At 37.1% G+C, this 24,295-nt stretch overlaps 1 protein-coding gene across 1 annotated transcript in view; it reads right to left on the reverse strand.

Moving 5' to 3' along the window:
- Positions 1-5,437: 5,437 nt before the first annotated feature.
- Positions 5,438-24,295, reverse strand: part of LOC128520463 (Fc receptor-like protein 5) — a 53,679-nt gene continuing 34,821 nt past the window's right edge. Inside the window, exons 10-16 of the mRNA XM_053494717.1 lie at positions 17,755-18,027; positions 16,965-17,246; positions 13,724-13,996; positions 10,316-10,579; positions 8,108-8,356; positions 5,648-5,764; positions 5,438-5,561 (exon numbers count right to left, since the gene is read on the reverse strand). Coding sequence (XP_053350692.1) covers positions 5,503-5,561; positions 5,648-5,764; positions 8,108-8,356; positions 10,316-10,579; positions 13,724-13,996; positions 16,965-17,246; positions 17,755-18,027 — 1,517 coding nt within the window. The 3' untranslated portion in view covers positions 5,438-5,502. The remainder of the gene's footprint in view (positions 5,562-5,647; positions 5,765-8,107; positions 8,357-10,315; positions 10,580-13,723; positions 13,997-16,964; positions 17,247-17,754; positions 18,028-24,295) is intronic.

Genomic DNA, 24,295 nt, shown 5'->3' on the forward strand with positions numbered 1-24,295 from the left:
AAACACAAAATGCAACACAAAATGCAGTAGCTTTTGGTCTACTTCTCTGTGTCAGGTAGCTCCTATTTAAGTGATTTTTTGATTGAAACAGGTGTGGCAGTAATCAGGCCTGGGGGTGACTACAGAAATTGAACTTTTAACTGTGATAAACCACAGTTAAGTTATTTTTTAACAAGGGGGGGGGCAATTACTTTTTCACACAGGGCCATGTAGATTTGGAGTTTTTTTTCTCCCTTAATAACGTAAACCTTCATTTAAAAACTGCATTTTGTGTTCAATTATGTTATCTTTGACTAATAGTTAACGGTTTTTGATGAGCAGAAACATTTAAGTGTGACAAACATGCAAAAGAATAAGAAATCAGGAAGGAGGCAAATAGTTTTTCACACCACTGTATCTAAATATCAGGTCAGGAGTTCTGAAGCGAACATAGAATCCTGTAAGTCCATAGCAACGCTCTGTTCTTCATGTTCTGTTATACTCCGCACAGCGGTCTTTTAACAAGAAATAACAGACCGCATTCTACATTGGAATTCAACCAAGCCATCATGTAATAAAATAAGTTAGTAATAAGCTTACTAAATAAGCTTAATAAAGTTACTAATAAGCATATATCATAGCATAAATTGGTGAATTTAGAAGAAATCTACAGATGCAAACAGATGGAGGATAGATACACTCTAAAAAATGTAGTAAATCTGAGTAACTGCATCTGGTACATTAATCAATAAAACTGAGTAGAAATAAGTTATCATTAAACATTAACAATAACAAAATTTATAAATTCAGTAATTTAACTTTTTTTAATTTCCTTTAAACTTTATAAAATAGTAGTCCATACAACCACAAATATATACATGACATTGGCTTTTATTGAATTTTTCTCAATTATTTTGGTACGTTTAATTCAAACAAGCAAGTTAGATTTTAAGAGATTTTGTTAAGTTAATAAAGTTAAATATTTCTCTAATATTTACTAAGCCACAGAATATTTTTAGAGTGTAGTAGGTTTAAAACAAACTCTATCTAAATGTGGATTTTGAAGGTTTTATTTGATGATGGTGATACAGTCTTAGATATTCATTCTTAGATATTCTTTTTCAAGAACTACAAAGAAGATTTGGGGGAGAAGGTGAGACACAGTCCAGTAAAATACTGAACGCACCTCACAGTTTGACAAAGGCCAACAACTGGATAGACAAAGATGAAGTGGGTCCTGGCTCTCTTGAGGCCATTCACACACTGTGAATGCTATGGAGGAGAGGAGCAGAAGTTGAAAACAGAGCTCAGGGTTTTTCATGCATCTTTCCCAAACACATCCACCATGAAGGAGATGTTAAAAACACTGAGAGACAACAGTGGACAGGATATCTTTTGAACACTGGTGAAAATGATAAGAACTTATGCAACAAATCCAGTGTCAACAGCAACAGTGGAGAGGTCATTTTCCAAGCTCAAACTGGTTAAAGACACACTCAGAAGCCTATGCACCGAAGAGAGGCTTTCTGATCTCCTCCTCTTGGCTATTGAAAAAGACATTCCTGTAAAACACAGTGAAGTAATAAACATCTACAGGGACATGGCCCCCAGGAGTTTGCCTCTGTAAGGGAGGAAGGAGAGACAACCAGGGAATGGAAGTAACAGATTTTATTTTGAAGTAGAAGACCTTTTTTGTAATAATTTTATTAAGTTGCTGTATTTTTGTATTTTTTTCAATCGTTTTTGCAGTGATTTTTTTTCAGTAAAGTTAACAAAATACCAGCTACAGTACAACCCTCTTCAGTTTAGCGTGAATATTTGTGTTGATTTAAAAGCGTTATGTGTTCTGATAACACCAAAATAATTAAAATGATGTAATGCCTTGTGCAAAAAAATTAACAAATTATTAGTAAAACACACCCCTCTGCTTGATGCAGTTATTTTGGTTATTCTAATCTAAATATATACCTGAAACTAGGAGCATAGAAAATGTTTTCAAAGCATGCACATTGTGGAATGGTTTCCTTTGCTGCTCTATAAACCTAGTGAATACTAAGGAGACCATAGTTTCTGTGTGAACTGATTATTTTGTACAAATCTTTTGAAAATAAAACAATTGCATGAGTTTGAGGAAGATAAAATTAACTTTTTAATTTTTTTTTTAAAAAAGGAAGTCAGTGTTGCGTTAATATATATACTTTTTTGTTTAAAAAAAAGAAAAAAATATGTAATTATGAGAAGTGCCCTTTATTTCACTTGAGCCTCTGCCCCTCAAAATGTCTGTGCACGTCCCTGAACAAAGTAATGCACATCAGTCACTTTACCCCAAATAAAAGATCTTTCTAAGTGTTATAATATAGTAACATAACAGATATACAAACCGAACAAACGGTGCAAACTGAAAACTAAACCTAAACCAGGCACAAGGATTAATAAACCGAAATACATGTTTCTTCAGAGGTTTGCGTGCCCAGGATAGGTTGTGCACGGACCATTGAGCTTCTGCGGATTCCAAAATTATAATATAATCATACCTTACATGGCCTTTTCTATATTTTATCATCAGTAGGTTAAAATCACTCAAAGCCCATATCCTTACTTTTGCCCATTTTTTTTCTCTCCTTCCAACACATCAACTTCAAATAAAAAGGTTCACTTTCTGCCTAATACAGTATATCCCACAGACATCTGTGTGCCATTGTAATAGAATATTGTAACTGTAGTATATTCAGTGCCAAAGCAAAGTTTTAGACCCTTTTGGATTGTTCACATTTTATTATATTTTAAACTCATCATAAAATTTATTAAAATCTTTTTCCCCCTCACCTTTCTGCTCATAATATCCCACAACAACAAAGTAAAAGCTGTTTGTGTGTGTGTGTGTGTGTTAATTTATGATAAGGATTTTCATCATAATAGTCATTGGGATTTATTAGAGACAACTAGACATTTAATGAACTATACATCTAGGGAATCATGCTTAAAGTTAATTTAGGACTGAAAATATATCTCAGAGTAGGACATAAAAGTTCTTTAGGAAGGTTCCTACTTTTACTTTCAGCGAGGTCTAGGACTGCACCAGTGGTGGCTCAGAGAGAGAAATTTGCAGTTTGAGCCCCAGCTTCACCAGGTTTACATTGTTGAATCCTTGAGCAAGGCCCTTGATTCTATCTACTCCAGGGACCCTGTATCATGGCTGACCCTGCGCTCTGACCCCAGCTATGCTGGGATATGCAAAGAAAGAATTTCACTGTGCAGTAGGGTATATGTGACAAATAAAAGCTTAACACCAAGGAAAGTGTGTGATGTCACTGTTCACGACACTGAGAGCTGCAAAGTAGCCTACACATTCAAGATTCAAGAATTTTATTTTTGGCATAAATGGTTGTGCATGTACAACAGTAGTGAAACTACAGACTGTGCAGATAAAAAAAAGAATAAGTAAATACAAAATAAAAATAAGACTAAGAAGACTATAAAATAAATTGTATACAATATATTATAATTATAAATTATACAGAATTATGATGTAAAATGTGATACTAGTGCAATGATATATGATAAAATGTGTTAAAGTCACTGTGCTGAATTTGTCAGACATTGGTAAGGTTATGTGTTTAATGTCCTTATAGCCTGATGGTAATAGCTGCTGTTCTGTCTTTCAGTACGTGCCCTGAGTGACCAGAGTCTCTAACCAGATGGAGGCCACTGAAACAGATTGTGATTTGGGTAGTGAATGTCTTTTTGGATGGCTGTCCCCTGGACCTGCACCGCCTGATGTAAATGTCCTGTAGATCAGGCTATTCAGTCCTAGTGATGCGCTCGGCACACCTGATCACTCTCATTAAATCATTTTTGTCCTGGGAGCTGCTGTTCCCATACAGCAGTCCCATAAAAGACGGTAATATTCCCAAAGACAACAGACTGGATGAAGGTGTAGATCCTGAACTTCCTCAGCTGTCTGAAGTACAAGCGCTGCCTAGACTTCTTCACGGGTGAAGAGTGTCCAGGATAAGTCCTCAGAGATATGGACTCCCAGATACTTGTAGCTGGTCACCCTCTTCACTAAAATCCTTGAGCAGCGTATACTGGGAGACCTGCTTTCCTTTCCTAAAGCCCACCACCATCTCCTTGCTCTTTGATACATTTCAGTCTAAGTTATTGATCTTACACCAATAGGATAATTCTACTGTCTCCTCCAGATAAGCTGCCTCCACGTTGTTCTGGATCAGACCAACCACCACTGTATAATTCTAGAATTTCACAATTGAGTTGGAGCTGTGTCGAGCATAGCAGTCATGGGTGTAGAGAGAAGAGCAGGGGAATGAGAACACAACCTTGAGGTGATCCGATGTTTAATGTAATGCTTAATCCAGGAGCATAATGAGTGACCAAGCCTCAGTTCACTGAACTTCATGATGATTTGGGAAAAGACTACAGTGTTAAAAGCTGAGCTGTAGTCGATAAAAAAGAAGCTTTGCATAATTCCCTTTTCCAATGTCCAGATGCGAAAGTGTCCTGGCCCTGCCAATTGTAGTTAAAGTTGTTTATTGACCCATGCTGGTTATTTTTTTAAGTGACATGTGACAGGAAGTGAGTGTGTGTTTCAGGAAGTAATGTAGAGAAAGCAATGGGTAGAGCATGTTGTAACTTAGGAAAATCCTTTGCCATACTCAATGTTATCACTTGAGAAGACATTGCCTGTAAGTGAATCTGTTTGTTATATTGACTATGTTCAGTTATGTCATCATATTTGTATATCTCTATACTCACCATTGTAAATATCCATTTCACTATACATTGCTCTCTTGACCTATAAGGTAGTTATAGTATTGCATTTATATATAAGTTTATACATAAATGCAATAATTTGAATGTCTGTAATAGATGATGCCCACAAAGCAGTTTTTCATTGATTTGAATGCCATTTCCCTTAGTCCTACTCCTAAAAGTAGGACTAAAATTGCATCACTGGCCACTTTCACAGGAAATTTCCTACTCTGAGATGTTTAGTTAATGTGGGCCTTAAGCTGCTGTCACAAGGGTAAAACCTTAACAAAAGAAAAGATGGCTTTTTTTCTTTATGAAAACATGGGTTATTTAGGAAAAAAAAAACGAAACTTTTTTGAGACTTTTTCATATTTTATTAATTAGAGTGTAGTACAGCCAAAGTAACTTCAGGCTTATAAAATTTTTTAAACAACAAAATGCATCTACCTAGATATTTACTTTTATAAAACATTACAAAATAAGCCCTACTCTATCAAAGATATAACTCTGCATTAAACCATCCTTTATATGTATCCCTGAGCAAATTATATGATTAAATAAATACTGACTATAGTAAAAAAATATATTAATCAAACAAAGTAAATGTCAACCAAAACACTAGCTAAAGATATGACACAAAGTAAATCTAACAGAATAAATGCATACAAGTAATACAATACAAATATACTTGGGACTGTTGTTTTTTAAAAGCTAGTTTATTAAAAAAAAAGAAAAAAGAAGACTCTGAAAAACTCAGGAAGATGCTTCGGCCTCTATCACTGATTCTGGTCTTTTGTTCTCAGTAGGTTCAGCTGTGAAATAATACACTTTAGATCAACCTCTTATTAAACGTTAAGGTTTAATTTTATGGTTAATTAAGAACACTGCGAGTTCTTACTTCGAGCTCTGTAACATTTCACTGCCAGAATGATGGTCACCAGCACATACGGAGAGGCCGCTACCACACTGCTGAGGAGCTTCAGTACTGACAGTTGAGCTTTTTCATGTGAGAGAACTGGAGGGGGGGGGGATATCTATTATAAACATACACACACACACACACACATATACAGTGTATATGTACTATTGTATTAACATTTTATTGACAAAAAATGCGTTAGAAAACGTTCATCTCAAAGACGAGTTCGTTCAGAATCAGTTAGATATAGCAGGTTGGCTAACTTGATTTTCTTCTCACATTCCGTAGCGTCACAGTGCATTTCCCAGTTGAAGCCCAGCTCAGTGCGGCTGCTTTGAACCTTTTTTTTCAGTGCTTTGAAACTAGATGGTCATTGGATAAATGCTGCGATTATGTCCCGCCCACGGACGCTCAGCGTCTCTGGGGGTGAATGAGGAGCAAATGAGGAGTGGGCTGGCCTGGACGCTGGGCTGCTGCATGATGATTGGAGGAGCTGTTTAAAGGGCAGAACCCCTTTTTTGAGCAGCATGTCTTAAGTATACATCAGTGCTACTGACATTTGAGTAGTTTCATGCGGATCTGCAGGTGAAGTGCTATGAAGAACTGCTGCACTCTGTATTGTTTGCTGGTGATATAAACCATTTTTGTTTGTACAATTCATTCTTTAAATAATAAAAAAAACTCATTATAGCGTTCTTGACTTTGCTCCTTGTTTCAGCATTGTAAAGTTAGTTCGTTCATATAATTAAAATAGCTCGTGGAAGGGGAAACTAGCCAGCTAGCAAGCTGTGCATAATGGCAGACGGTGCTAATATTGTTGACCTGCTTTTGGCAAAACCATTTAGTAGTCTTCCTTACGAGGACAGACTCAGAATTAAACGGCAAGGCAGACCAATGCCCAAGATTGATCTGGTGCAAAAATCAGGAAAAAATAACAGGTCTTTTCAGCTCTCCTGGTATGACAAGGTGAACTGACTGACTGGAAGTGCTGTGACAGAAAATGTACTATTGGCCATGCCTCCTGACGAAACCTTCTCAGAGAATGAGAATACAGTTTGGTCAATCGTTGGTTTTGGGGATCTGAGTTACTTTGACAGGGCATACAAAAGGCATAAAAAGTGATAAAAACATAATGAATTTTATGATGAAGGCCTATTATGAGCCTCCCCTGTTTCAAAAGCTAGCAGCCGCCACTGATATGTGCAGTAAATATTTAAAGAAGTTTAAATATCACCCCCGTGTATTTGTTATTTTTACACAATATTTTATAAATTGTGTCTCAAATTCTTAACCAGACTGTACATATTACTGTCTTTTTAAGAATCGTACTAAATCATGTAACTCTTAAAATAGAAATGACATGCTAATAATGGAGACTGACACAGGACATAAGCACAGACTTTAACTTTATTAAACATACTAAAAATAAAACACAGGTAAACATGGATGAGGACAATCTGTATTATTAAAAATAAGAAGACGTGGTTTCCTCACCTTTGACTGAAACCCAGCTTTTCGGTGACTCTCCTCTCTCTGGGTGTGTACAGTGGTAGAAACCTTCATCTGACTTTGAGACACTACTGATGGTCATCTCTCCTGTAGTCTGATTCTGGAGAACTGATCCATCTTTATAGAAATCAATACCAGAGTCTAAGATGTTTGTGTTGCGATATAAACAGCGTAAAGTCAGAGGATTTCCCTCAGTTACAGGATGGACAGGACTCTCCAGGATCACATCACCATCTGTAGGAAAAAGAAAGACGACACTGAAAACCCAGAGCACATAACAGTGTTAATTTTGCCATCTTATTTTGTTTAAGTTTTAGTCTCAATTTTTTGACTGAAATGTACATTATTCACAATTTAATCTTTAAAGGCTTGTTTTTTTTAGTCTATTTTAAGTAGATGAAATTGTTTATTGTATAAATCTAATTTTAGTTATGCATACTAACCTTCATTAAAATAATGCAATAACAATGAATTTAAATCACATACAGTCAGGCCACACTTTTTATTAAAATATTTTAGTTTCAAAATACAATTTCACAAAAATGACCAGTGGTTTGTCTAATAAACAGCTACAGTGCAGTGAACCGGCTACAAGCAATATGGTTATATTATGAATAAAGGGGACATTGTTTATAACTAGCGCAGCTGAAAAAAGAGGCTACGGTGCTATTGGAGCAATATAACTTGGGAGATTTACAGACTTCATCTTTTTTTCAACTTTTCTCAGCAGAGCCTCTGTTTCACTGAAAAATTCACAACTTATCATGAATATGTACTGGCTCAGGTAATTATTAACCAGACCATACATATTACTGCCTTTTTAAGAATCGTACTAAATCATGTAACTCTTAAAATAGAAATGACATGCAAATGATGAAGACTGACACAGGACATAAGCACAGACCTTAACTTTATTAAACATTTTCTCACCTCTGACTGAAACCCAGCTTTTCGGTGACTCTCCTCTCTCTGGGTGTGTACAGTGGTAGAAACCTTCATCTGACTTCGAGACACTACTGATGGTCATCTCTCCTGTAGTCTGCTTCTGGAGAACTGAATCATTTTTATAGAAATCAGCACCAGACTCTGAGATGTTTGTGTTGCGATATAAACAGCGTAAAGTCAGAGGATTTCCCTCAGTTACAGGATGGACAGGACTCTCCAGGATCACATCACCATCTGTAGGAAAGAGAACATTAAAAGCATAGAGTGGCTTAAATACAAATATAATTGTAGCATAAAGACCTCGACTGATCTGTAGCATGTGATGTTACAGTACGACCACACTGCCATATTTACAGTATGACCAAAAGAAGTTTTTGGAAGTATAGACAAATGAGCAGTAAAAATTTGACCCGTCACATCAAATGTGTTATTAATTCACATTTTGGCTGATTTTTGTTATAAATATTTTTTGTTTGAATTTTTTAGTCAAAAAAGCTCCATTTTGACATCAAATTTATTTATTTATTTATTTATTTATTCATTTATTTATTTACTTATTTATCATGTCCATGTGCTAAGATATAGCAGTGTAAGTTTGGGTTTCTGTATATTAAAGGCATTAGATTTTGCCCAAGTGAAAGTTATGTCATGGATTAAATACATCTGTCTGTGACTAGTTTATTTTGCCATGTCTATGCAGACTGGATGATATGGATGACATAAACCGAAGCACTTTTTTAAGTCGCTCTGGAAAAAAAACATCTGTCACATGCCTAAAGGTAAATGTAATGAAAAGTTATGGAAATAATTATGACAGCTACAAGAAAGAAGTTATGTGACTTATACAGAACAATAGGTCTGAAACCAGTCGCCATGTTGCACTGTAGGGAATCAACCCTACGTAGATTTTCTAGCTTTTTTTTCCCTTGAGGCCACAGGATTTATGTTTGATTTCTATTTGTTTACACAGTATAATGAATATGAAAATTTATATTAATCTCAGTTGTAGAACATATTTACATTTTGTACCTAATAGTGCTGCCCTCCCTGAGACCCAAATAACATTGTACATTTGAACATGTAACAAATTAAGAACAATTTATTTTTTAAATGTAGTATATAAATTAAAGCTTTGATCAAGAACTAACATATGTTTTGTTAAACAAGGCAGTGATGCAGAGAGATTTATCAATTTCTTTACAATGTAGTAAAACCTTGGAATGCTGAGTGACTTAGTTTACTAGAGTTTTGCAAGACGAGCCAAAATGTTTAAATACATTTTAACTTGATGGTTTTACACTACCAGTAGTACGCATGCTTTTTCTGTCGAGCATCACCTGATCACAACTGAGCCAGTGATTCTTCTCACTCATGCGGTGTGGGATTGTGGGTTATCATCTCTCATGATCCGGCTCAGTGTGCGTGCGTCAGTATAAACTGTGAATAAGTATTTCCAGGTCTTTTTATGTGATTTGTATTTACTGCCATAAGAAAAGTGTAAATATCCAGTGAATATTGAACACATTTAAAGCATCCTAAAGATAAAAGGTTGTGTTTAACAGACAAATTCAAGGTAAATCCACATCTCAGTTTGAATGTATCTCAAAATAAACCTGTATCAAGTCAAAGTAATCTCTATGTGTGTGTGTGTGTGTGTGTGTGTTCGTAAAGCATTATTTTGTGTCAAAGTGTAGTAACTGTACGTTAGTCACTGTACGGCAATAAAGACCTCTGTAAAGAAAAATGTTAAATAGGCTGTAGCAGTGTGGGAGGTGATTCTGTTAAACAACAATGCAATGTCACAGTTTAGACAACAGCAGTTTCGTTAGTGTGTGTGTGTGTGTGTGTGTGTGTGTGTGTGTGCGTGTGTGTGTGTGTGGGAAAGTTGTCCTACACAATAAAGGCTGATTCTTTATAAAGGTAAAGTGCAGGTTAATTTGTTTTATTTTTACTTTATATTTTGTATTAATTATTTTTAGATAAATGTTTTTGGGTTTGTAGAACAAATTATCTGAGTTTCTATTATTTCTTATGAGAAAATTAACTTTCATATACAAATGTTTTGATATACAAACACGCTTCTGGATGCAAATTACTGTATGCTCACAATCCAAGGTTTACCTGTACTCTATTTTTTATTGTTGTCAAGGTATCTATGTGAATATATTACTGATAAGACAATTAAAGACTCACTGTGCAATGTGATGTTGAGAGAATTACTGCGTCCTCCAGATTCAGACTGACACCAGTAAACTCCAGTGTGTGATGTAGAGAGGGAGCTGATGTTACATGTAGATCCTGAAACTAATGAACAATTAAACAGTGTCCCATTTGTGTGTCCTCTCACTGTCCATCCTGTAGAGTCTCTCTGGTCCTCACAGCTCAGTGAGAGAGAGTCATTAGTAAAGTGTTGAGTTCTGCTGGGACTGATGATCAGAGACACTAGAGGAGATTCACCTGAAACATAAACATTGATTGTGAACAGAACATATTAAACATGCATGATGTAATCAATTAACAATAGACAGACAAACAGACAGATAGGTCGATAGATGGATATTGATGGATATCAGTAATTTTATTCCATCAAATCCAAATAATAATAATAATTATTATTATTATTATAATAAAATCACACACTATAGTTGTTAATGTATTTCCTCACCAGTGACACACGGAGGTTGTGGTTTGCTGTAGTATGTGTGAAAGACACTCTGCTCTGCACATATAAACTCCTGTGTGATTCAGAGTAACAGGACTAAGAGTGTATGAGCCCCAGACATACTGTATGGAAAGAATGAACCATGAAGCGTGCTTATCCAAGCAGTGCTCAAAACGATAGAAAACTAATGAAATCAAATACTAAAAGCTTGCCAAAGCTTATAACATTTATTTTACCTAAAAATCAAAATAAATCATCTGAAGAGGAGGAAGACCAGATATACCACCCACCAGTCACTACTTTTGCCGGCAGCTCAGATGCGTGCCCTGTCCCTGATACCCAGCACCCACCCCATAATCTACTGGTAAGCAAAATTGTGCTTTCTAATGACTCAGCAGTTTGGACTGAGAAAATAACTGACCAACAAAGATGAAGTATTGTCAAAAGGACACCAGTTCAAATAAAGGATTCAAATTTTCCTCAAAACAGTGACAAAATTCCTTGACAAAATTTTCTCTCAAGAATTTATAGAAATCGTTTAGTTTATTCAGTCAGTAGTGATGTTTTGTTTTTGTTGTAAGCTCTTTGAAAGGGGAAGCACCTCATCACTTCGTGGATTTAGCTCATGATGTAAGAATCTGGAGCAGACACTGGGAGACACTGACAGTCAGGACAGGATTCTTGGAGTGAGAGCAGCTGTTCATGTTTTTCTACATCACATACAGTATCTACACCTGCAGAGATGTTACATTACATCTACAAGGAGAATCTCTTGGAGCTTTATGACAATTTAAGCATTGCCTTGCATTAACTGTTAACATTGTCTATCACTGTTGCCTCAGGAGAGAGAAGCTTTTCCACTTTGAAGCAAATGAAACTGATCTGCGGTCCACAGTGTCCCAGGAACCAAAAGTAAAAAAAAAGAAAAAAGTGTAACAAAATATACAATATATATAAATTATATAAAGTATAAATTATAATTATCAGATTGTCCCCAATGATCAAGCAGAGGGTGGTGATGGCAAGGAAAATCTATCCGAGGAGGCAATAAGAAGAAACCTTCAGAGGAACCAGACTCAACAGGTAACCCATCCTTATTTGGGTGATAACAGATCAGATAGACCAAATTGCTTTTATTAAACTTATTTATAACTTACAAGCAACATACATCTGTGTTTAAGGCAGTCTGAGAAAGAATACATTTGGGCCTAGTGGAAAAAAAATGCCACTGTTTAACTGCAATCAGATACTTAAACCAAAGCAACTCTACTGTAACTTGGGTCAATTTTCATTTCAGAAATAACACAACTGAGCACACAAAACATGTGATACATGAACAGACCCTAAAACAGTCAAAACACACAGTCTAGTCTGAAAAATGGCACATTCTGGCATCAATCAGCTGTCTAAACCTTGGCACAAAAAGGTGAGACTGACCTTTTCTTTGTATGTTAGTGCACATCACAGCCAGCACATCCTCTGGTTGTGATGTACACTAACATTTCATACACACTCGTGTAGTACGGAGCTGCCAGGAACATAACCACTACAGCGAGCATGCTGTATGTCTGTAGAGGATGTGACAACATGCAAATAGTGATGTTACTATGACACAGAAGCTCCAAAACTTGTATCGAGCAGAAGGGGGCGTGTCCAAATAAAGCCTCGATTCGAGGTGTGTGTGAGTTACCCAAGAGTCACGTGACCAATGACAAACGAAGAATTGTGTTTTCCGGAATCACGTGACCAACTCGTTTAGCGCTTAAGTAAAGGCTCATGCACTCTTCAGTTAACTTTCAAGTATTCAGAGATGTTAATTATGTGCATAAGCATTTCCTTAAACAGTGCAACTACATCTACATATTACTTGTGCTGTGTGTGATGTTCCGATCTAGTTGCTACACAGGATTTGTCCACTACATCGACACCTAAATGAAGCTTCATCTGGCCCTCACTACATGCAGAAAGACCTGTCAGAGTAAAATAAATCTAATAACTATCCATTCTTAAACTCCCTGTTGTATCCTAAGATTAAAATGTTTGGACTTTTCATACCGATTCATACTCCTGATAAAATCGCAGCCATGTATATATTCATGCTGAAATGATTCCAGACACAGTGATTCATTCTCATTCAGCAACGCTTGTGGAAGAGGGGGCGAAGCTAAGAAGTGGCTCATATATAATGTCTATATTATGTCTATATTAAAATAACCTAGTTTTATCACTGAATACCAATGCTTCTGTCAGATGTGTGTGTGTGTGTGTGCTGTCTCAGTTTCTCCTCACTTCTGCTGTAACTCCTCATGCTCTTTAGTCACCAGTTCCTCATGTTTTATCAGGTTTATGGTGTTTCCACGATGCCTTATCAACATTTCATGTGTCACATCTTTACTACTTTCTTTCTGGTATTGTGAAACTGACTGTTTTTTCTCTGCATGTCTTACTACTGTCATTCAGGAGCAGAGGAACAAGAAGGAGGGAAAAGTAATAACTGATTTGACCTTTGTGTTTTATCAAAATTAGCATTTGTATGTGAATCAGATCATGATTTATGGGAAAACACTGGATTTGTAAACTGGTTGCTAGAGATTTCCTCTGTGTGTCACTACTAGACTTGTTGGCAAGGTGCCAAGCTGAAACTGACCATGTTGTTAGAGTTAAGAGTGTGTGTTGGTGTGGATGAGGCCCCCATTGGGAAGACTTTGTCCTGATTATACTGTTTTCAGATCATGCAGCACTCTCTAATCTTCTTAGGCTTTCAGACTCGGCACCATCATTACCAGTCATTCGACTTTTCTTTGATGTTGATGATTATCTGATTATCTATCTTACTTAACACACCAATGCTTAGAAATTATACTTTTTCTTTAATGCAAGTGTGTAAATATCTGGTGTGATAATTTTAAAAAAAGCCCTACTGAGCATCTCTTACTCACCAGTAACATTTACCCAGAGTGCATCACTGCTGTTCGTGTAGTAGACTGGGTTTCCTCTTCCAGCTCTGCACCTGTACTGACCTCCATCAGAGACACTAACTGATCTGATAAAGTAGTGAAATGTTCCAGTCTCAGTCTCGTTGCTCTGTGTGTCTTTAATCCAGTAAAACTTCCATCCAGCAGACGGCAGCTTCAGTCTACAGGTCAGAGTCACTGAGTTTCCCGTCAGTGCAGCTCCTTTAAGGTCTGATGTGAGTTCAGGTTTAGGTTTTTCTGCTGGAAATGAAATACACAGTTTATGATACAGAGCATGTTGGTCTTGGGGGACATATTAGGAAGTTTGAGAAATGATCTTAATTTTTATTACTGTGTTTTGCTTAAATATCAATTAAAGTGGGTTTTGTTACCACATCACAACAAGTAAACAAATGAATAAATGTACATAATTTATATGAGTTATATGAACACAGTAAACTAAGTAGAAACGTAGAAGTTGTGTGTGCATGTTAAATAATAAATAGAGTGTGCTTTTCTGTCAGTGTTGGGTGTAATGCAATACAAAGTAACATTAGAGTACTTGGATTACTTTTTTGATGTAACTTGTAATCTAACATGTTAGGTCCGCCATTTAAGTGCTCAGTTATTTAATTATGTTTAAAAAAATGTAATCCGTTATTTAGACAATTTATGTAATCCGTGAGCCAGACAGCAGTCATTCCTAATCCATGTGTGTGTGAAAGTCGTCCTACAACCCCCGCCCCTGATACTTTAAAAGATAATGTCCCCTAACACTGTTTTTTATTTTCAACTAACCTTACAGATATTTACTGTGAAGCCACAGCTGTAAAACCTTAAAACCATTTTCTCAAACATACAAAATCATGACAGTGGCATCAGCTTCCATGCCCATATTTCACAGACATTTTAATTATTTTCTAACAATTTAAAACAAAATAAAAAAGAAAATGATGCTCCAGCAGTCAGACTGGTATCAGAAAGGTGTGATGCTTCCTGTCTTTAACATTAATTAAAGGAATTAAAGGCCTTAAAAAGGAATCTTCAGTTCTCTGGGCACTTTTTAAGAGGATAAATGTTTAAGCTAGGCTAACGGCTAACTGCTAATATGTAAGCAGTTTTCTCTAGCTCTTAAGACAGAGAGAAAAAACTGAAAGAAAATCAAGTTTGTCAGAATGCAGGATCTGAGCTTGAAAGTTAACACACACAGGGAGATTTATAAGTCATGCAAACTCAGTTAAAAAGGAGTGTAACTTGTGGCCTTTAAATGTAAACAGACAGAAGGAAGCTGAAAATCCACTCACTCAGAAACAATGACACTAAAGGCTGAGAGTCTCATCACCGTACTGTGCTTGACATATTCTGTACATTTTAAGCAATTTCCCTCTTGGATTAATAAAGTTCTTTCTTGAATGTCTGTTTTATACTTTCACTCATAAATCCTGGTTTGACATTTAGGCCCCTAGTAGTATTAAATAAAATATCTTAAGAAAATCTCTAGTCAATAATAACAATAATAAATTATACAACAAAAATATATAAACTACCACCCTGCCAGATCAGAATGTAATCGAATGATCAAGGAAAAAAAAATTGGGCTGTATGCACAGACACACAGACACACACACACAAACCTAAAACCAACAAGGTAAAATAAAGACAAAGAAAAGTGATGCGCCCCCCTATAACAAGACAAGGAAAAAGAAAGTACCGTTAAACCTTGGATTGCGAGCATATTTAGTTACAGAAAAATGCTCATATATTAAAACAGTGAATTTCCCTCATAGGAAATTATGGAAAATCAGATGATTCATTCCACAACCCAAAAATATTTATATAAAAATAATTCATACAAAATATAAAGTAAAAATAAAACAAATTAACCTGCATTTTACCTTTGAAAAGAATCAATACCAGAGAGAGGAGAGGAAGAAGGGGGGAAAGGGGGCTGCTGTGTAGGACAACTTTCACACACACAAACGCATGCACACACACATACATACACGCACACATGCACGCACGCACACGCACACAGGCACTAGTCCCGGTAGGGGGTGAGGTGGCTGCTCTGTAGGACGCACACACCAGTTTACCGAACAGAGACTCACCCTTACACAAGCGCGCAGGTGAGTCTCTATTCGGTGTGTCCCACACACACATACAAACACAAAATAAAAGATGCCTTACACACACACACATGGTCACATTGTTATAGTAAACAGTACATGTGTCCATGGATTGTAACTATACGAGTGACACACGCGCACTGAGACTGAGAGTCAAGGGAGACGCGCGCATGCTTGATACTCGATGATACTTGGTACTTTTAAATCAAGACTCGTTAGTTTTTCTTTTTTCTTTTCTTTTTTTTTTCTTAAATTTAGTCGTGTCCAATTCTTTTTCCCCCGATTTTTTTCTCCCCAATCTAGTCGTGGCCAATTCCTCCCCGTCACTAGGAGGCTCCCACACACATCAAGGCTACTACCACCACTCAGTCGGGAGGACGAAAGCTATCCCGTGTTTCCTCCGAACCACGTGACGTGAGCCGACCGCATCTTTTCGAACTGCTCGCTCACGCACAGTTAGGGGCGGAGTAACACACTCGGAGGAAAGCGCTAGCCGCTCCTTCCGTGTGCGCGAGCTCACAAACGCCCCTGATTAGCTGTAGAGCCGTGATTAATGTGGGAGCACAAGTACCTCTCATCCCTCCCCCCTGAGAGAGCTCGGCCACTCAGCTCTCTCTGTGCCTCCGGCTGTGAGAGGAAAACAGCATCACCCGGGGTTCGAACCAGCGATCTCCAGCTTTACCACTGCGCCACTCGGAGGCCCCAAGACTCGTTAGTTTTTCAAGTGAAATTTTTTGTTTTTTTAAATGCTTGCTTTGTGGAACACTTGCCAAAGGGAAGAAAAAATAGGAAAAGAGAAAAACAGTAAAGAAGTCTCAAAAACCTATAACCTAATAAGTGTCACGCTGATTAATTAACATACTAACTGAAATAAAAAACAAAGAAATCCACACTCTAAATCAGCAAAAAAAAAAATTATAATAAATCATGTGAAGTCATTCTAACATGGTGAAAAAATTATGCAACCTGTAAAAGTCGAACTGATTTACTGATCTGAAACAGCAAATTCACTTTCAAATGAGTCCCACAAGGTATTTACCTCCATCTACAAGGTCATGTGTACCAGCACATACATTATAACAACACACACACACACTCACCTGATACAGAGAGTGTAACACCTTCACTCATCTCTGAGATCTGAGAGTCACTTCTTCTCGTCCCTCTGCAGGTGTATTTACCCCCATAATAACTCCAGTCCTGTTCTGTAATAATTACTGTAAACTCCTGTGTTGTGCGGTGTGGGGTCTGTGTGTTATCATTCTCATACCAGCTGTACGTCCACTCAGTGTCTCCTCCTGTCTGTATGTTACACCTGAAAGTCACTCTCTCTCCTCTGTACACCTGTGTATCAGAATTTATAATCACCACAGGTTTAATCTCTGTAAGGAAACAAAACACACACACTACTGTTTATATTTAGATATTAATTTCCAAAACTATGAGGAAATTATTTTATTTTTATTTTCATAATTTATTTTCAAAACATTCAAATGCATTAACATTTTAACATTTAACACATAATTTATGTTTCCATTCAGAGTGTAGATTCAGTAAATCTGATCACATGTAAATGATGAAACTCTACTGATGAAGTAAAATTCACATCTTATTCACTATTAACTCATTTCTGTAGTACAGTGTGTTAACTATCCTGTTTATCCTTCATAAGGATCTTTATGAACATTAAGTGTCCTCAAGTGAACTAAAATAAAAGGTAAAAGTGTTAGCAGAGACAGACTGAGGACAATTTCTTCACTCTTTTTACAAGTTTCTTTATGATTTTGCTAAAAATGTCTGTATGTATCTGTGTAAATGTTTCTATGTTAAGACGCTGCTCACATGTTCAGTGTTGTGTAGAATCACTCTTACAGAAAGTCTCTTACTCACCAGTAACATTTACCCAGAGTGCATCACTGTAGTGTGTGTAGTAGACTGGGTTTCCTCTTCCAGCTCTGCACTTGTACTGACCTCCATCAGAGACTCCAACTGGTGTGATGGTGTGGGAGTGTGTGGGAGTCTCAGTCTCAGTGCTCTGTGTGGGTGTGATCCAGTAAAACTTCCAGTCAGCAGACTGCAGATTCAGTGTACAGGTCAGAGTCACTGAGTTTCCTGTCAGTGTTTCTCCTTTACGGCTGGATGTGATCACAGGTTTAGGTTTTGCTGTTAGAAATGAAACACAGTTTAGGATGTAAAGTAATCTTTACTGCACTGATCACTTCTAGAGTGAAACATTATTTCTGTCTCCGCTACTAAACATCTTGTTTAAATAGTTTTAATGTTGAATTAAACACATGATTGATTGACTGTGATTGATGGAAAGTAACTGTTGTGTGATGATGCAGGTCTCTAATCTCTCTCTGCTCTACTTCTATTAGTTTTATAGGTGTGTAGAGGAAAGATGATTTAAAAAAAAAAAATGCAAACCTACACATATCGTTCTTTTGAGTCATGTTAAAGGGGTCATACAGCACTACATGCACTATTTTAAGCTATTTGGACTGAACTATGTGTTAGGAGAGTGCGTACACAACCACTCTACGATGATAAAGAGCCGCCCAGTGGTTTTCTTTTCATTTATTACAGTAACATCCCCCTTCTGAAATCAGGCCAATCACAAATGCCTGTCGATGTGACGCCAAACTGACAGAGGCCGCTCCTACACAAGTTGATTGACACTGGTGTTTTAGCAAAGACCCGCCCCGAGTGAGAAGAAGCTGTCGGCCATTGTTTTTCGCCACTGGAGCAAAATGTTGCCTAAGCAAGTGTTGTGTACAGTTGTTGGGTGTAATAGCGAACACAGCAGTCGTCATTCACTACCTAGGGTTAGTGACCTAGGGTACCTACCTAGGGTTAGGTATCTGAGCCACTGAGGAGGCAGTGGCTGAATTTAGTTTTTAAAGCTAACGTCCCCGCTGATTTACCTAAATGCGTTCATGTTTGCACTAATCATTTTTCACCAGACTGCTTTATAAACGCGGGTCAATATGAAGCAGGTTTTACTAGGAAGCAGCTCCTAAAAATCGGATCTGTACTAACGCTTCGTGTTCCTGCTTCATCTTCACCAGGCTCGGTGAGTGTAATTTATTTTACTATGACTTTTTGCAGATCGCCTTTTCTAATAATCACGATGAATGCGGAGTGTAAGTTAACTTACACTCTCATAGAACATGGTTATGGCTTCTTCTCTGTGTACATCCGTCTCTATATAATCCCTAATCGCCCGTTTATAATAAACAATGCATTAAGGTGACTGTCTAGTTGCAAACTGTGTACGTAGTCGGAAAACTATATTATGCTTACCTTTGTAACGTTAGATGGTTTATAACGATGTCTGTCGAAGATTAAGAAGTCATGTAAACACATCAGTAAACACATAGCGTCCGTATCTCTCTCAGTAAGCTTTTCCGCGTTTTGTTGTTGTTGCTCGCGGCAGCGTAACAGCCCGTTAATTCATGCCCATGCAGTGATGAGAAAGACAAATCGAGTCGATGCATGTCCATTCTTTTAATTTCTGCGTTGTCAGGCGATATTACAAACTTCCGCGTAGGTTCCGTACTTAAATCAAACCAAAAACGACTGAAGAAAACAGGCTCAGGCTCTATATTACAGCGTTTTCCAGTTTGGACCGCATTACCCACAAAGCATTGCCCGCACTGGACTACACTTCCGTGGCTATACCCCTCGTGTCACGCCCCACAGAAGTGGGGGGGGCTCAGCAGAGGTCATGAGCATTTAAATTAGCATGTACTGAAACAGGTTGCTGAGAACAGAGCTAGTTTTTACCAGGTAAAAGTAGTGTTTTTTTTTACACAATCCTTTTAAATTTTTAATTAACGTATAATACAAACTTTTCATTAGGACCCTAAAGATCATATTTACATTTAATGAAAAATATGATGTGTAGGACCTTTAAGAAACTTTACATATGATCTTCAATTTTAGCTGTGTTTTGCTTAAATATCAATTACTGAATTAAAGTGGATTTTGTTACTATGCCACACAAAAAAAAAAAATAAATGTACATCATTTATATGAACACAGTGCGCTAAGTAGAAAAGTAAGGTTAGGGACAAAATCGAGCGCTCACAGCAAAAGGGATATTGCACGCACAAGCATAAAACACATTGATCGCGCATGGGAGACGATTGTCGGCTCTCAAAATGTCAAAACTGGATTAGGATTGTGGCATTAATATAACACAGTACAGGTGAAACCACACACACACTCAACAGACTCAGATCACAAAGACTGGAGACTCACGAAAAGCAGATCAAACATCATCAGCACGTCCCTCCCCCAAACAGCGCAGCAATGAGCATTTACTTACATCTGAACAGAGTCGTTTACATAAATCACTGATCAATAGCTCACGATACATTTAAACAATTTATTTATACAGATGTACCTGTTTTACATGAAAATTTGCAGGCTTTTTACTGAACGATTTACTCTGATAAAGAGCCGTATAAGAACAGTGACAGCTGGTACACCTAAAAATAAATGGAGGATTATTATTTATAGTCTAAATAAAAATGATTTTCTATTGTTGTTAACTTACACTATTTGTTAATTTAATTTAAATGAGGTTTGGGCTCCTGATGTTGAACATCGTGATCCTCCTCTTTAATTTCCAGAGTGCACCGGCAGAAGTAGACTAATGATTATGTTTACATTTTATGGTCATTTAGTTTCATTTATTTCTGTTAATAAATCTTCTACAAATTTAAAGAACACAAAATATAAGATGACACAAAACCCTACACGTGTAGCTTTTCTAATTTGTACTGTAATGTTAGTACTGTGATTATGAATTCGTTCAACTACAACATTTCACTCGATTTTATTCGCTACTACATGCAGCTCTAAAGAAGCTGTGCCTCATTAATCCTTGAGAGAATGAACTAAGGCCCGAGGCGTCAGTCTATAGTTATATAGCACCACTCAGCGGTAAAAGCCAGCAAACACACAAATACAAATGCTGTCGCCAGGAGACACGCCGGTAAAACCATTATTCTGCTTGAGTACCATCTGTAGGGGATGAAGAAGAGGGCTTTTTATTGGTGCTTTCTATTCAAGTCAAGCCTATTTTTGGGCCGGTGTTGTGCGCAGAGCGCCAGGAGATTTCTGAAACTCAAATCTCTGAAATCGTTGGGGTATTTTTTTCTAAATAGATGCTATCTTTAATAACTGATGGAGGTTTTGAGCTGTATACACACACATTCTCGCCTAAACAACTCTTAAAACTACACCTGTGACACAATAACAGTAATATTTCGAACATTTTGCAGGCTGCCATTTGGAGAAACCAAAGAATAATGAATAAACCAGTTGTTGGGTCAAAATAAACTAACCAGTTGTCCATTTGTAAATGACCCACTACATCTCATATGACCCAACATGTGTTGATTCTACAATGTGTTTACAAAAACACAGTTTTTTTAGAGTGTATTTTTTAAATTATTCTAATGTTTTATTCTGAAAGTCTATTTTCAGTTATTTTTATATTTAAAGTTTGATGTCTTTAAAAGTATTTTTTTAATAAACAGATACAAACAGAGGCTACATAACAGTTCATTCTTTGCACAAATAAAATGATCAGCTAATGAATCATCTGTCTAAACATTTAACCAATGTTTTTTTTTTTAACCCATTATTGTACTGTACCCGCAGAGCTATTACACAGTAAATATCAATATCTCTGATTATGATTTTTATGTTTGTTGTATAAAGTACTCGGATGTGGAAATTACCATGACTGTAGTATTTCTTCGATACGACATATGACTTATTTTTATGACTTAAGCTCTAATTATATTTGAAAACTGCAATGAGTGAGACTGTGTTAACGTTGCGTACTGGACTTTTTACCTGCATTACGCAGTTACTCACACATTAATTAATGAACAAAGGTGCCTGAATGTACTACTAATCTCACTGCTGCTACATACTATGGAAGGAAAATAGTCAATGAAACATTATGAAGTAAAGTAACAACAGGAGTGCATCCTGTTCTTGGTTTAAGTAGGTAAAGCTTCATTTCCGTTGTAATTAACTTATTGCGCAAAAGGTGTGTAAAGCTGAGCTACTTACAGTGGTGTGAAAAACTATTTGCCCCCTTCCTGATTTCTTATTCTTTTGCATGTTTGTCACCCTTAAATGTTTCTGCTCATCAAAAACCGTTAACTATTAGTCAAAGATAACATAATTAAACACAAAATGCAGTTTTTAAATGAAGGGTGACGTTATTAAGGAAGAAAAAAAACTTAAAATCTACATGGCCCTGTGTGAAAAAGTGATTGCCCCCCTTGTTAAAAAATAACTTAACTGTGGTTTATCACACCTGAGTTCAATTTCTGTAGTCACCCCCAGGCCTGATTACTGCTACACCTGTTTCAATCAAGAAATCACTTAAATAGGAGCTACCTGACACAGAGAAGTAGACCAAAAGCACCTCAAAAGCTAGACATCATGCCAAGATCCAAAAAAAATTAAAGAACAAATGAGAACAAAAGTAATTGAGATCTATCAGTCTGGTAAAGGTTATAAAGCCATTTCTAAAGCTTTGGGACTCCAGCGAACCACAGTGAGAGCCATTATCCACAAATGGCAAAAACATGGAACAGTGGTGAACCTTCTCAGGAGTGGCCGGCCGACCAAAATTACCCCAAGAGCGCAGAGACAACTCATCCTAGAGGCCACAAAAGACCCCAGGACAACATCTAAAGAACTGCAGGCCTCACTTGTCTCAATTAAGGTCAGTGTTCACGACTCCACCATAAGAAAGAGACTGGGCAAAAACGGCCTGCGTGGCAGATTTCCAATGGCGCAAACCACTTTTAAGCAAAAAGAACATTAAGGCTCGTCTCAATTTTGCTAAAAATCATCTCAATGATTGCCAAGACTTTTGGGAAAATATCTTGTGGACCGACGAGACAAAAGTTGAACTTTTTGGGAGGTGCGTGTCCCGTTACATCTGGCGTAAAAGTAACACAGCATTTCAGAAAAAGAACATCATACCAACAGTAAAATATGGTGGTGGTAGTGTGATGGTCTGGGGTTGTTTTGCTGCATTCTCCTGAAGGAGAATGTCCGGCCATCTGTTTGTCAACTCAAGCTGAAGCGATCTTGGGTGCTGCAGCAGGACAATGCCCCAAAACACACCAGCAAATCCACCTCTGAATGGCTGAAGAAAAACAAAATGAAGACTTTGGAGTGGCCTAGTCCTGACCTAAATCCTATTGAGATGTTGTGGCATGACCTTAAAAAGGCGGTTCATCCTAGAAAACCCTCAAATAAAGCTGAATTACAACAATTCTGCAAAGATGAGTGGGCCAAAATTCCTCCAGAGCGCTGTAAAAGACTCATTGCAAGTTATCGCAAACGCTTGATTGCAGTTATTGCTGCTAAGGGTGGCCCAACCAGTTATTAGGTTCACGGGGCAATTACTTTTTCACACAGGGCCATGTAGTTTTGGATTTTTTTTCTCCCTAAATAATAAAAACCATCATTTAAAAACTGCATTTTGTGTTTACTTGTGTTATCTTTGACTAATAGTTAAATGTGTTTGATGATCAGAAACTCAGGAAAGGGGGCAAATAGTTTTTCACACCACTGTAAGTGCCCCGCTCCTGGAGGGCTGTGATTTATTGAATGGTGAGGTCGCATCTGATTGGCTAAAGAGTAGGGGAAACTTGAATCATTTTAGTGACTTGGGTCATTTTTTTTGTCATTTGTTCATTTCGTTCTTTTGATCAAAAATAAAATAAAATGTTTTTATTTGCATTTTCAATAAAAAGACTCCCAATACGTCCACATACACAAATTTTGGCTATAGTTCCAGTAATGAAAATATTATAATGCAGCTAATGACATCATATAATAAACAGAATGAGGAGCTCACCTCATATCTTCCAGTCTGAGTCTATCAATCTAGTGTACTGCATAGCGTCTATGAGAGTCATGTGACAAAAGGCCGAACAACTCGGAGTAAAACAGTCATTGAGAAAGAATCACTCAATTGTGTTTCCTGTACATAACCTACGGGGGTTTTGTGATGCGCCCAGTAGAAAATGAACTAATCACTCTCTAGGGCTACTCGTTCTTCTGAGTCAAATTAAAGATTTGTTCAAAAAAGAACGAATCGTTCATGAACGACCCATCACTACTAAAGAGTACGAGTGACCCACGATGCTGCCAGCAAAGTCTCAAAAATACACACACACAAATCCAGGGCGATTCACACAGGAAAGACAATTTTCACATTTACAGTCCATGATACACTCGTTAATTTTAAACATTTAAAATTTTTTTACACATTTGTACATATGTGAATTGTGTTTTGCATTTGTGAAACGTATATTATGAATATATATTTATTTTATAAATATATAAAGCCCCCAAATATTACAGCCCCCTGCTGATTAACGAG

This window comes from Clarias gariepinus, chromosome 1, assembly GCF_024256425.1.
Source record: "Clarias gariepinus isolate MV-2021 ecotype Netherlands chromosome 1, CGAR_prim_01v2, whole genome shotgun sequence".
In the NCBI taxonomy this organism is placed as follows: Eukaryota; Metazoa; Chordata; class Actinopteri; order Siluriformes; family Clariidae; genus Clarias; species Clarias gariepinus.